This window comes from Pecten maximus, chromosome 12, assembly GCF_902652985.1.
Source record: "Pecten maximus chromosome 12, xPecMax1.1, whole genome shotgun sequence".
NCBI classification, from domain to species: domain Eukaryota; kingdom Metazoa; phylum Mollusca; class Bivalvia; order Pectinida; family Pectinidae; genus Pecten; species Pecten maximus.
In genome coordinates, this window is record NC_047026.1 from 15648433 (window position 1) to 15663975 (window position 15543).

General features: G+C 32.2%; 1 protein-coding gene across 1 annotated transcript in view; it reads left to right on the plus strand.

The window, feature by feature from the left end:
• The first annotated feature begins 1459 nt into the window (after positions 1-1459).
• The window catches only part of LOC117339475 (Fanconi anemia group I protein-like), a 43175-nt gene continuing 29091 nt past the window's right edge, over positions 1460-15543 (plus strand). The window contains exons 1-9 of the mRNA XM_033901084.1: positions 1460-1493; positions 3907-3909; positions 7967-8054; positions 9285-9360; positions 9800-9930; positions 10230-10315; positions 12201-12326; positions 13086-13251; positions 13929-14017. Of these exons, the coding sequence (XP_033756975.1) occupies positions 7968-8054; positions 9285-9360; positions 9800-9930; positions 10230-10315; positions 12201-12326; positions 13086-13251; positions 13929-14017 (761 nt within the window). The 5' untranslated portion in view covers positions 1460-1493; positions 3907-3909; position 7967. The remainder of the gene's footprint in view (positions 1494-3906; positions 3910-7966; positions 8055-9284; positions 9361-9799; positions 9931-10229; positions 10316-12200; positions 12327-13085; positions 13252-13928; positions 14018-15543) is intronic.

Here is a 15543-nt window from a genome sequence, read left to right on the forward strand (position 1 = left end):
TATAATCTGGTTGATTACTGGATCAGCATCGCTCCATATCGCCCCATAAATAAATGATAACTTGGCCTGCCAAAGGTGCTGTACTCTTTGGTACATGATCCTTGATTATTGATTAGGAAGTTTCGTTGTCCGACTACCGTTGAAGCTGATGCCAATTCGTCAAAATGAACTCTTGCAGAGGCATTTTCCCTTGAATACTGGGTTGTTAAGGATGGTGTACATGGCAATTAGTGGTTCTGATGCATTGCAATGCCAATTAAAGTTGGCGCAAGTTTACATATAGAGCTGCCCCCTCCGGCCTGTCCAGATGATAATAGTTGCCTGTGAACGTATGTGTTTTCTGATTTTTATATGAAAAATATTTTTCATATTTTTCATATTTTTCATATTATCTGTCTGAGAGAAGTGTCTTTTCTATTGCACTGAATTAATGCATGGATGGAAAGGAATACCAATTTGACGGAATTACCGTGTCGACATTTTATGTATTGCTGTTTAATACTTTAAACATACCACACACCACACTCTGGTACGCTACTTATCACAATAAAATAACAAGAAAATAAATAATGATTTCACTCAGAATGATGGTGTATATATGCCGAAACGTGCTACATTGCAATAATATATGAAGTTTTACTAATATTAGTTGATATTGTTGTGACTCGCGGGATAGATGCTGTTTGTGTGGCTCCTATTGTTAATGATTTAAAATCACACAGAAGGAGTATAATTCCCTTGTGGAACAGTCTGAGAAACACTTTCTGATTGATGGAAAAGAAAGAAATTACAATCATTAGAAAATATGTAACGATATACCCAGTGAAAAGTACACCTGATTTGACCTTACCAACTGCCGAATTCCTAGAACAATTTTGTCTTGGAACGGCCTTGACCCAAATTCTATAATATTCACCTTCTTTATAACTTTTCAACACTCCAGTTTAATAAGTTGAAATCCTCAACCTAAAAGTTATGGATTCAGTGAGATGAAATTAATACAAGTTCTTTAGATATGACTTATTAAGTAATCATATTGGAAAAAGGAATCGTACATACTCTGTATGCTCGTGTGGAACCCCTGGGAGATCAAAAAAAAAAAAAAAAAAATTGTGATTTTTACTCATTTGGTCATTTATATTTTCAATCTTGACAATGTATAAACCAAAATAATTTAGGTTTACTTCTCTCAGAAAATGAAAATACGCCTGTATATATAAATATAATGATGGATATTTATATGATAATACAATCAGTACTAAATGAATGAATGAATGAATGAATGAATGAATGAATATTCACACCTCCAACGATGGAATCTGAATAGCAATTGTATACAAACATTAAAACATTTTGTATACTTATTTATGAAGGTGGCCCTATCTGTGGATGAGGCTACGGTTTGATCCCAACATTTTTATTTACATTCTGCCCTGCGATTGGTCAGTTCTTGGCAGACCGGAAATGAAAATATAACGCGCCATATTTGACAGGTGAGAATGAAACAATCTTTTACAGATTTTGTTACAAAACAAACATGCTGTGGATTGAGTCATTTAGCGAGAATATCGAGTTGATTATTGATGGAAACAAATTTCCCAAATGATCTATATCTGAAAGTGTAGGTTAGCTCACCTCATACATTGCTGGACGACATTTATCTGTTTATAAATTCGTGTTTCAGCTGACTTTTTACTCAAATACACTCAAATATACTCAAATACACTCAAATATACTCAAATACACAAAAATATACTCAAATACAAATGTATTTCACACATATAACCTTATTTTGTGCGTAACATGGTCGTTAATAAGCGATCAGGCTACGATCTTGCGAACTATGATACCCGGATCGGTTGGGATATTTAGGCTTTACTGAAATTGACTTGGAATTATCAAAACGTTGGGAAATTGGGCTTAAATTAGCATTATTTTCAGAGAACAGAGCCAAATATTTGTTCTGAAATGCTCAACTGTATCATATGCAAAACATTAGTGGTTTATTTGACCGAGAAGTAGTTTAAATCAATGTTTTAATCATTCGCGATTCACGGCCCGATTGTCGTCAGAGTTGAATTACAGAAATGGCCGATAATGGACCCGAAATCGATATTTTCATAAGAGAATGGACTCAATATGGTATTCTTTGGTGTCTGTAGAGGTCATATGTAAAATATCTTAAATTAATTTTCACTAGAAGTATTTTGAAATAATTGTCAAAATATCCGATTTACGACCCCATTGCCGTCAGAGTTGAATTGTCGAAATGGTCGATAACGGACCTGAAATGAATATTTTTATGATATAATGGACCCAAAATAGTATTCTTTTGTATATATATAGAAGTCACATGTAAAATATTTTTTATTTATTTTCTCAAGAAGTATTTTAAAATGATAATCAAAATAGGCCTACCCCATTCACGACCCAATTTTTGTTTACGCATTGGGCGCGAATAAAATAAAAAGGAGCAGGAAAACTGAAATCCGGATTATCTACTCACAAATGCAAAAATACTCATACTAGATAGCTATAATTAATATTTAATACAAGAATTTCTATACTGTATTTGATTCTCTGTATAAAATTGTTGTCAAATTTGTGGTATTATGTAAAATAATTCATTTTTATTGATTTTTTTCCCCCTCACAAATCCATATTTCAATCTTTGAGTAATTAATTCATTGAAAATTGAAGTCAAGGCAATGAATTAATATTTTCCGTAATAATTTTTCGATAAACTGTTAAAAAGTTTCCAGATGATTTTTTGTGCCATGCTGTCATAAAATTTCAGTTATAACTTTAAAATTAAATTACATGTAGTATGTTAATATGATAACCAAGTTGTCAATATCCACAAAGCGAGTGTAGTCTACTGTAATCTCAATCACTGAGTGGATAGCATTACATATGAATATAATTATTACTGTAAAATACCTGTAGTATGAAGAGATATGTGACCAACTTTAGAATGAATGATATCAAATTTAGATTATATCTCAAGAGCAATAGGTGGATTATTAGAATTGACTTCCAAATGAAATCAACATATCCGTGTAACTTTAGCAGGATTTCATCATTGTTTAAGATCAGACTTATGAATAATATCCATTCTAAAAAAAATCATCAGAAATAATCATAAACCATCAGCTGTATAGCAAGAGTTTCCAGGGGATCTTGGTGTCCGCCATTGAGATTGATCTCTTTTCTACTTTTCCCTTCTTTCCCCTATTACTTATTATTCATTTGATTATATTGGAAACCTAAATTTGAAGTCTAAGATCTTAAGAAAAACTTTTGGAAATGTATCAATAACAGATTAAACTGTTGAAACTGATGGTGGGCTGGCTGGCTTAAAGCCATTTTGTTTTCCTGATCAGACTAAAAGATAAATAGGAATTGTTGATGTACTTCCATCTGATGATGGCAAAAAATCTTTATTCCATAATATAGATTTTCATTTTTTATATAAATAAATACTTAAAACATACAACCACTATTATATGTAAGAATGTTAAAAGTCATATTAGTTGTGTTGTATAACTTCAATTTATGTTATTACCTTAACTTGGTGATGAGTAATTAGATTATGAGCATTATAATATGGCCATGGTTTACTACTTAATAAGATCAAGTTTCTGTGTGATATATTGTTTGGTTTTATTTACTGGACAATATTAATTTACCATATTTTAGTTAAATTTTATAAATTACTCCACCCCCCTCATTACTTTCACAGATATGGATGTTATTTCTACAATATTTGTAGAGCAATTTTTCACACCTGGGGAGATGATTGACTAGCCTGTGTAACTTACACTAATTGACCAGTGTATTGAAAGAGTCCCCCTAAGGCTATAACTGAACTGTCCAGGTAATGAAAGGGTGTCACACCTGTGTTAGCAGGTGGAGAGAGATGGGTGAGGGGGAGGAGGGTCCTATAACCTCCAATTTTTACCTGTGAGATATACTGAAGATTTAATTTCCTAAGACCTAATTAAACCAGATATAAAATGAACTATCTTAAACTGGTCATTTAACAGCAGTATAAAAACTCAAGTTTAAAGATGAGTATGAATTAAAAATATTGTATCAGGGACTCAGCTTGTTACTCTTCTTTTGCACCTCGCGCAATTAATATTAAGTACATCAAATATATCATAATTACATTAAAATATAACATGAGCAATGTTAAGAACATATGCTCTCTACAATTATAGCACATTTTGCCAAAATAAGAATATATGTGATAAACTCATAATAATTTAAACCTTAATTTATATATTGTATACCACAATATCCCAAAATTTGTTAACATAAAAAAGAAACAAAAACAACATTAAACTGATAAAAGAGGCATATATACAAGCAAAATATTTCATATAGATTCTATGGAGACCCTTAAACAGTTCAAGGAGAAATAAGTTAAGACCATCAGGTGTTGATTCATATGGGCTTCAAAATTTCAAAATTTACTCTGTGATGATATGATTGAATATTATGGTCCATAAGATGGTTTTACTTCTTATAAGTAAACTTCAAGGATTCTACTTCAAGTGCACTAAACATGTATGTTTAACGTTTTCTATAATTAGGTAAAGGCTTAACGCATATCTTTGTTTTAACTTTTAATTTCCTATCAAAAACAGAAATACACCAGGATTGTATATTAATATATATGTGTACATTTATATATTTAGATGATTTTTTTTCTGTGTGAAGTAGGCATATCATCTAAAAACAAACTAAAAGCAAAAAAAAACAAAAAATGCAATACATGAATTTTATTCAATTTTATTTGAGAGGTTGCATTTTGCCTCAATATACTTATAACATGTATACACATGTATATATATTTGCAAAAATCATCTGTTCATAAAGTTGTTAAATCATCTGTTCATAAAGTTGTTAAATCATCTTTTTATTACTTTACCAAATCCTGGTGATATTCATTAAGAGACTGAATTCAGAAATTTATTATTTCTTATGGAAAAGTTCATCAGACAAGATAAAAAGAGATGTAATTATTAAGAATTGTAGTGAAATCGATCTGAAAATGAAACATTTACAATCTTTTATTTTAGTAACAATACAAATAAGAGCATTTTTTATATAGATTGGTATAGAAAAGAATTTATATAAAACAAATTATAGTCAAAGAAAATAGCAATGGTAGATTTTACAGCTATACAGAATTAATGGAGAAATTCAATATTCATACTAACTTTCTCACTTATCAAAGTGTCAAAAGTGCTATAAAAAAGAATTTTTCCAAAGAAGATATCTCCACTGAATTCATAAAACTATCTTACATACCTGCCAACTTAGATTTTTTTTTCAAACAGAAAAGAGGAGCAAGTTAATTTTATAACTGTCTGTGTAAAAATAATATAGAATCTACTGGAAAAAGGAAATGGGAAGTATTGTTTGATTTTGATGAAAATACATATATAACACAAGATGCCACAACATTTTAATCAAATAAAGTTCTACAAGATTTCCACTAGTCCGTTTGGCTACCGGAATTTCAAACCACTAGCCCGGGTAGAAAATCTACTAGTCCCAGACTATCGGGCTACCTTTAAGTTCGAGCCCTGTGCCAGGAAAAGAGTCTGTCTTTATCAGCTTTGAAAAATTACATCAAAGAAACATACCACACTCCAAGATATTGCAACCAGTAAAAGGGGAAATCATCTGAACTTCTTTAATAAGGACTGGAAAATATGGGAAAGACTACTGGTCTCTACAAAAATTATAAAAATGTTTAAAGGTTTCATTCTATTTTTGGAATTTCATATTTTATATGAAACTATACATTTGAAGAACGTGTAGCCTATACTCAACTTAGGCTTTAGAAAATGCTGACCTGCTTTAGCTTTGACTGGAAGGACTTTAAAGTATTCATTTTATCAGTTATAATCACAGTTTTCTGTGCTAATGGAAATATAAATACAGTATACTATAAAACACACGTTAGCTTTTTCCTTCCCACAAACAGACAGAATTATTGTCAAAGATCTACATTGTCCTTCACCTTTTGATCCAAATGACCCTGACCTCTCACCCAAAGTGACCTAGCTTTGTCTTGGTCAGGAGTTGGCCATGATCAATAAGTATGAAAGTTAAGGAACTATTGTGGATGGGCAGACAAACAAACAAACAGACAGAGTGATTACTAGGGCACCTGTATGGACCTGATTAAGAAAAACCATGTCATTCCTACATTAAAGGAAAATCTTAAGGATTTTTTCCTATGGGGCTCAACACTAAGGGCTCCATAGGTCACAGAACACATTATATGAAGTCATAATTAATTTCCTTAAATTGGCGGCTTTACATGGCTCAAAGACAGCTCAGACCAAAGTTGGACAAAAACCTATAACTAATTTGAAATAGAAGAAGGAAATTTGCCCATCAGATCTGAAGAAAATTTCAATCTAAATAATTTACAGAGGAAAATTGTGCTACAATATGCCATGAAAATAGATGAGACTGGACAAATGTTTTCGTTCATTCTAATAAAAATCTTGTCATTAATGCAAGAGAAAATGATAAAACACATTTTGATTTAAACATATTTTATTGTATCTTAATTTATACATGGGAATTGGGCACAAGTTATCAAACTTATATTAAACACTTTCCCTATATAATTTTACATACATATAATACATTTATTTTTACAAGATGACATATATTTACATATTAGAGAGAGAGAAAGAGAGAGAGAGACGAAGTTCAAACTTTTCACTTATCAAAACACTCTGCTGTTTCTAAAGTTCATCACATCCTGTGCTATGGTTAGCTCTCTCCGTTCGCTTCTGATGCCTCCTGGAAATTTGATTATCTTTTGCCATCGGCATCGGAATAGATATGATAAGCACAAATAAATTTACACAGATACATATAGAGAGATAAGGGGAATTAAAATCTATACAATAAAACACATGAACAATAGTGCATGGAACACAGTCATTAGTACATGTATTGTTATATTTTGAGTATAAGTGACACTTGGACAAGGACGAACGGAAACTTTTCCTTTAATCCATGATGATTCCGTTTAATGCTGAAAGTGACTATAACCTGACAAAAAGTCTATTTACTCAACTAAAAAAAATATTTGTGCATGAGTAAATTATTCTTTGCATACATAGCATTTTATGGTTTATGTATTGAAATCTAGAGTATTTTGATTGAGTAACAATAATACATGTTATATTTTATATATTTAGTAGAAAGAGACAGGCAGACTAAGATCCTTAAAAAATAATAATAATCAAATATATTTGTAGGAAAGAGTCAGGCCTTAAAAAACATTAAAGAAAACCAGACTGATGTTTTCAATAGGTATGGTAGGTTGTATAGGAAAAGGAGTTACCTCCCTTGCAAAGTTGTTGGTTTGGTTTTGTTTTTTATCAGGCCTTGATGTCGTAATATTTACAAATTAATAATCACATCACATACAAATTGATGTTATAGAAGTGAATTTTATTTGTATTTGAGTATTTTTTTGTGTATTTGAGTGTATTTGAGTATATTTGAGTGTATTTGAGTAAAAAGTCAAGCCCTCAGCTGCTGAATGTGTATCCAGACAGCCAGATATTGAGATATGTTCATAAAAGAACACCTCTGTTTAATTACTGAATGATACCTTTGCAATATAACCATCATTACAATGTAGTCATAGAATATATATTATGAAGATATATTATTGTTGATGATCAAAATGTGAGGCCGAAGATGTGATCATGATAGTATTTTGTATTTTAGGATTACACGCACCTAATCCAATTTATAATCCTTCATTTGATTTGAATTTAATTACAGGTCTATATATATTTATACTTCCAATATAAATCGTTTGAAAACCATGAATAAGTTAATATAGAACGACACAAATGAGTTAATTTACTGTAATAATTAATAATCTCTCAATGATAAAATTATCAATATATCTTAGGATGACGGAGAAAAAAATAATCAAGCTGTACGAAGATGGTCTCAGTAATGAACTTGGGAAAACTGTACAAGAAATTCCAAACCAGGAGGTGGGTATGATATATTAAGATACCAGGTACATGTTTGAGATATGCATGGTGTTTACAGTTGTAACAGGAGAGGAGAAAATGTAGCGGCCAGACCGGGGTTCGAACCCGAGACCTCCGAACACTAGCCGGGGATGCTCTACCAATTGATCTACCTGGTCACCGATGATCGACCCAGTCCAGTCTCGCTACACACCTCCCTCCTTTTTTTCAAGTCTTCGCCCTCGAAGACAAACGAGACCCTTATACCACCACCGTGGGTATTTTAGTTGGGTGCCAATTTTGTAACAGGAGAGGAGAAAATGTAGCGGCCAGACCAGGGTTCGAACCTGAGACCTCCGAACACTAGCCGGATGCTCTACCAATTGAGCTACCTGATCACTGATGATCGACCCAGTCCAGTCCCGCTACACAGTTATGTGTTTCAGGGATTTTTACAGGATTTTGAAATTATGACTATCCAATTAAATTATTTGATTGAAAAGAACACTTTAACATCCAATGCATGGCTCCTCAATAGGTCCAACCCCTTTGCCCCCATCCTTGATACTTCAGCGATTAAAATATTGTATGCTCTCTTAATGATCTTGTAACCCCCCGAATATATATTCATGCAGGATGCTCTGCCCCCTTGGGAAATATTCTCTGGTTATACAAATCTGAGCTTCCTTCAGCCAACTCGATCAACACTCCAGACCAAATTTGGTTGAAATATTTTAATCTCAAAGGATAAGAATGATCTGAAAGAGTTGCCTTTATCTCCCCTATTGAGTCCTGTGTCCATCTTGTCCCCAAAAGATGGTGGCAGGGTTCACACCTGACCAGATTTACCTTAAAGAAGAAATGTACTTGATCTCTCAGTCTATTCAGTGGAGAAGGATATGGTTATACATTATTGCCTTTTTTTGTGTGCACTATGATCTGATAGTGTTGTCAAGGGATGTTAAATAGTACCTGAACCAGATAACGGTGGCGTCTCAATGTGTATAGCCAATGGAAAGTCGGTATTCTGTCATGTGATTTACCAGTATTCCTATGGTTTTATCAATATCCTACATGCACTACTCTATCTTGTCTGAGGTAAAATGAGCTACAAATTAAAAGAAATAAAGCAGGTTATTATTACATGCTGGGACATATTTTTTCTAACATCTACACTAGAAAACAAAAGTTTGATAGGTAAACATCTATAATTATTGTATCCCATATTGAAAACAAGTATTATTTTAACAGCTTACCCAGATGATTGAGAATAGAGCTCTCCGAGGAAAAGGAGAAGTTCTGCCTTTACTACAAGCAATTTTGCAAGGTGAGAAAAATATACAAAACGGTTGGTATTTCTTTCATCTATTGGGGGGGAATGTACATGTAGATGTTACACTGCATTATTTCTGTATTAATTTACTGGGATTATATCTGCATGGTTCTGATAGTTTTTTTTCTGAGGGTTTTTATGTAAAATGAGAATGGGCTCCATTCTCAATTGAAGGTAATCATCTCTGTAAGTTAACTCCTGAAAACTTCCTGCCCAATTCACCATCTTACTTCTGAAAAGAAGCAAAAATGGCCTATCTCAAACCAGTAAAAGAAAGCCTCAATGTTAAGTTGTTGTCACATTCCAATTTGGATAAAGAAACAAACTTATGCAATGCTAACAGCTGTCATGACTTACTACTGCTGCAACATTTATTTGTAGTAAAATACATTTTTAAATTTTAGTAAATTGAAGGTTTCATTTTTCTTAATAGGCATATCTGCTACAGAGCCAAGGAATGTGAAGAAATGTATATCGGTGTACACACACTGTATTAACCTGCTGGAGCGGAACGAAATGAGCAACAAAGATGCCTCAAATGTTGTGGGACTTCTTATGTTGGAGGTACCAGGAAAATTGTACAATTGGGGAGTGAATAGAAACTAACGATAAAAACAAAACACTTTTATTATTAGGATGTAGTTATTTTCTATATTAATTTAATTAGTTGCCAGTATTCCAAAACCTACACTATTTGATTAAAACCATAAAGCTAGGTAATCCAAGAATCTCCAATTTTACAGTATGTTATGATAAACTTCTGGGAAATCAGCACTTAAGAAATATTATAAAATAAAATGATTTCCAAATTACTGTTTCATAATGAGTTGAACTATTGTTATGGATATTATATTTTATTTCAGGCTGATGGATTACCAGGAACAGCTCTGACTGAATTGTCAAACTTATTTATTGACTTGGTCAAGAATGGCCAAGCCCAGTGTGGAAAGTAAGTATAACATTTAACAACTTTCCAGCATATATATCTATCGTATATATATCGTAATAAGCCCAGGGAACCAGACACAAAGTAGAGTTTGGGCTTATTGCATGTTAAGAAAATTATATTTTTGGACTGAATTGTAATAGGTAGGGATGGGCTTATTTCTGGGAATGAGCTTATTTCTGGTTAAGTAAAGTCACTAAGCCAAGAAACCTTGTTCTTCTTTTTGTTTAGTCACCCTGATTCATTGTTTTAAATTGTATATAACACATACATATTGCCTAGCTAATGATGAGGAATTTCATACATAGAATTTCAATGGAGAGGTGCAAGATGTGTTCTAATATATACTCTGAACTATAAATAGTAAAATTTATGTCTAATTGTTGAAAGATTACTGACACATGCACAACCAATTTTGAGGCCAACCAATTGTGGATAACTAATTCCAAAGTTCAAAACTCAGGATCCCCTTACCTCCTCCCAAAACTTGGTCAGTTTTGAATATTGAATATTTTCTTTTCTTCATATTTTTTGGAATTTCCTTTTTTGCACCAAAACTCACTCTATTGTCGATTAAGTTTTTTTTTTTTTTTTAATTTTTTTTTTTAATTTTTTTTTTTTACAGAGGACTGGAACTTCTGCCAAATATCTTGTCAGCATTGGCTAATTTTTTTTTATATTTATTTTATTTTTTAAACATTTTGCATGATAAACATCAAACAGGTTACATTTCACAAGTACATTTATATAATTACTCGCTCACAAATTTTCTTCATTTTCTCATTTGAACAGTTTAACTGATCACACTAATACTTATGTTAGATCCAACCCACCTTACATTCACACTCGCATACAACATGAAGACATACAGAATCAGACAAAACACAAAGAAACAGCAGAACAAAAATATAACATATAAAAGAGCTATAGTAAAGAAAGAGACAGAAAAGAGGGGGGGTTGATGAAGATAGAGAGAAGATAGGGGGATATTAGGGTGAGAGGTGGTCAGACTTTGGTTTATATATAAAAGATATTAAATTTAACGTTTTTGATCAGGCAAGTTCAACAAGTTTTAACCATTTTTTCCATTCATTATTTAAAACATTGAGGCACTGTTCACCTTTTCCCTGAGCAATATACTTTTGGACTTTGTAATAATCTTTTATTAAATTTACCAATGCCATAACATTTAATGATTTATGAGCGCACCTGGTTTGGTACAGATATTGTTTAAAAATCAAAATAATTTCATTATCAACTTTATTATAAATGCCTTTATGTTCAAATAATCCAAAAATCATAGCTTGTTTATTAATTGCAAAAGGAATAGTAATGATCTCTAAAAGTGATTCAAAAGTGAACAAAAATTGTTGAACTTCATTACATTCCCATAAAATATGGGTGATTGTCTCCCTTTCACCATTACAGAATGTACAGTTAGGATTATTTGTTAGGCCAATCTTGTAAATAAAAGCATTAGTGGTTAATATGTGATGATTTATTCTAAACTGTAGCCATTGTAGTTTTGTATTTTTTGTTATTCTAAATGGGAGAGAGTATATCTTTTTCCATGCATCATTATTAAAATCAAATATATTTCCCCACTTATTTTTAGCTAAAACAATGTTTTCTTGTTTTATAAGTAGTTTGTAAAAATCTTGAGACCCCTTTTTCTGTTTAAAAATAATTTCTAAATCTAAAGGGATGATCGGGTATTGTGGGGTTCTATTTAGGATAGGATAGTTATTAACAAACTCTTTTATGCTTCTAATTACTCCATATATATTGAATATTTTCTTTTCTTCATATTTTTTGGAATTTACTTTTTTGCACCAAAACTCACTCTATTGTCGATTAAGTTTTTTTTTTTTAATTTTTTTTTTTACAGAGGACTGGAACTTCTGCCAAAAATCTTGTCAGCATTGGCTAATGAAGAAACAGTAATATATGGTGACAACAGTATGAGTGGACCAGAATACAAAGGTCATGTCCTCAACAGTCTCTGTTCCTGCAGGTATTTCTCATTCTCTGACTTTTCTTCAGAATTCAAAGATAAAGTTCGTCCTCTCTGTATGGGAAAGGGAACATTGAATATACTTCATTTGTATACTGTGAAAGTGTTTTGACATTGGTCAGAAATAGGAAGTCAGAAAAGCTTTTTTATTGCTTCAGTAAGGCCCAAAATCCAGCATAACTGGTGCTTTGGGCAAGTTAGGATTCAAAACAACTTGCCTAAAGGTGAAACATTGTTGTCCAATTAAACTGAATTAGTAGTATCTTTTTTGCACTTGCCAATCGGGCAAGTAGTCCGCAATGTTTACTAGCCCACAGACCAAATCTACTGGCCCCGGGCCATCAGACCTGGGTTTTTTCTCGCCCTGGATTCGTATTGAATAAATGTTTCTCAATTTTTTGAGACAAGAGAAAAAATCTTACGTTTTTTTCTAAAATTTTACTAGTACATATGTTGTATAACAATATATAATTAATTGACCATGCATTGATGATCACCATGAAAATTTTGAGTTTACATTGTAATTTTTCCCACCTCTGCTTCTGGTGATTTTTCTCTGTTCTAGGGGGCCTAACACAGAGTAAAATTTACCATACAAAGAAAATTTTAGAGAAAAAATAGTCCACATAGCTAGAGCAGATAGCTTGCACTTATCCTATTGTCAAATATAAGCAATAACAAATTCAATAAGATCATATTTTTTTTTTCAAATTAAATTAAAAAATTGAATTATAATGCTATGATTCTTTTGTGGTTTAGGTGGAATGCCCAGAGTGTGATTTACCTAGCGGGGATGTTTAAAGATGTGAACATGACATTGGACGAGCTCAAGTTTGTACTGGAGAAGATGTTGAGGATGATGAAAGAATTGGAACATGCTGACCTACCAGCTCTTGTGTATCAACTTCTTCTGTTATCAGCAAAGGTTTATAGCATCTATAAATAGATTGGTTTGTGTTATAGTGTTCTAAGTATGAAAAGTTTACTTTCCTACGATTCATACATGAATTATCAGTATTGTCTTCAGATATCCTGATCGTAACGATCTTACCATCTACTGCTACTGGTAAGAGATCCCAACTCGCTGAGATACCAAAAGTATTTTCGTTTTCTAAATATATACGCAGGGATTGGTAAGGCTGAGTCTAGGTATAGGCCATTTACCACATGTAAACATTCTTATGGGCCATTTGCTTTTTGTCTAAGGAAGACTTTCGAATTTCTATGGGCCATTAAGAATTTTATGTGTCTATAGCTCATGGCCCCTGTCCTTCCCAACCCTTTTAATTTACATCACTTCTAACAGTTCTGCTGGCTTGGTTGATTAGTATCAAATATGGTTGAACATACCATACCATTGACTTATTGCTGTTTTACAATAAAAGATTATTGATTTTCAAGGCAATTTAATTCAGGACATGTTCGCAGTTGACATATATTTTCAGTAACTTTTACTAGTTGCATACAAATAGCTTTTCAAATATTACATGTTTCAAAAACAGTTATAAAGTGATCAGAGTTACTTGGAATTTACTTGGCTTTTTTATTTACTTTTCAAGCTATTGTTTTTTGTTTTTTTTTTGATAATTTATTTCATTTTAGGGACATCAACGTCTAGTCATCGAAGGAATTACCAACTTTTTCATAGAGCAAGACAAAAACTTCCGTGGGAAATCAACCAATGAACTCAGGTTTGTGTGAGCATGTAAATAACAGTACATCTTAGAAATAAGTTGTATTTATCAGCAGGGCATTGTGGCGAGTCAGATTTGACTGGAATGTGAAAATAGTGTTAAAGATAGTCATAGCAGATTTCATGGTATCTTTTGTATAATAATTAGGCTAGTTTTACCATATAACTGGCTAGTTTTACCATGTTATATAGCTATGTTGTAAATATCGTAAGACATATGTGATTACACTATTGTGATGTTGTCTATAATTTATGAAATCACAATTAATATATGACTCTGCATGGTTGTCTTTGTAGAGAAACATGTGTATATCATTCGGATCAAAATTCTTATTAGCAATCAGTGATTTTTCATTTTCATTCCCATTAGTTAGAGTTATGTGATACTGTAAATCACACAATTCGAAAATGACACCTCTTGATATCGGCCAAGATATTGGTTACTGATATTGGAGTCCTGCTTAAGTCCATGACTGTAAAAACTCATTAGTAGCAAATTTTACATAATTTCTAGATCAGCATTTGCAAAATCATGTATTTGCTAATATATCTGAAGAGGTAAGTTCGCAAAATAAAGTACTGTATTCGCGAAATTTAAGTTGTTTACAGTAAACTGAATCTTACACAAATAACTAACATATGGAATTTATTGATCTTGTTCATTAAATCCTATATGACATAGCTACTCATTTGTGATACAAAACGATGTATAATATCTCAATTAACATTAAACAAAACTTGAAATGATATAGCAGTATTTAGTTATTTCATACTTCTAAATTAATCACCTTATAAACCCAGAGTGTTGCCAGAAATTGATAACGTTCAACTTGTTTATTTAAGGAAGCTGTAACAGCACGCATGCGCAATTAGGCAAGGGTAACACTAATGCCTTTATCTCGTGCGGCAGTAAAATACAATCTGACTATGAAAACTACCGGGGTACTCTTATTTATCGTATGCACTGTAGATTTATCCATTACACATGTTTATTTCATTGATATAAAAGTTGTGACCAGCACGACGACAGCAGACTTGTTTCCGTACTGTAAACAAAATGGCGGCCTGTGTTACATTACGTAGCTATACTCAGCTTACTAGTCAATCTTGTTATAATTGAGCTTAATTAGCTTAGTATATATCATGGACAAATACCACAAAAGATCATACTTGTGTGAAAATCACAAGGTTATTGAGGGTAGGATTAATTATTTTGTTTGTACAACATCGTAGATGGGACCGCTCCACAAGCTGACTAGGCCTGTCGCGGTATAATGTAAACAACCTGTCAATCCAATGTGTCAAATCTGACCAGTAATTCCAATTAAATGGGGGTAAATAAGCTTTCATAAGTTACAAATTCCAATCATCTTATGCTTTAGAATTCATCTACCGCGCAGTTGAATATTGAAAAAAAAAAAGTTCATTTAATTTTTTTTTTTTTTTTGAAAATGAACCTCAAAAACGTACCTGCGCACTATACGCGAGTGCGCACTATACCCGATTATTTACGGTACTCTTTTT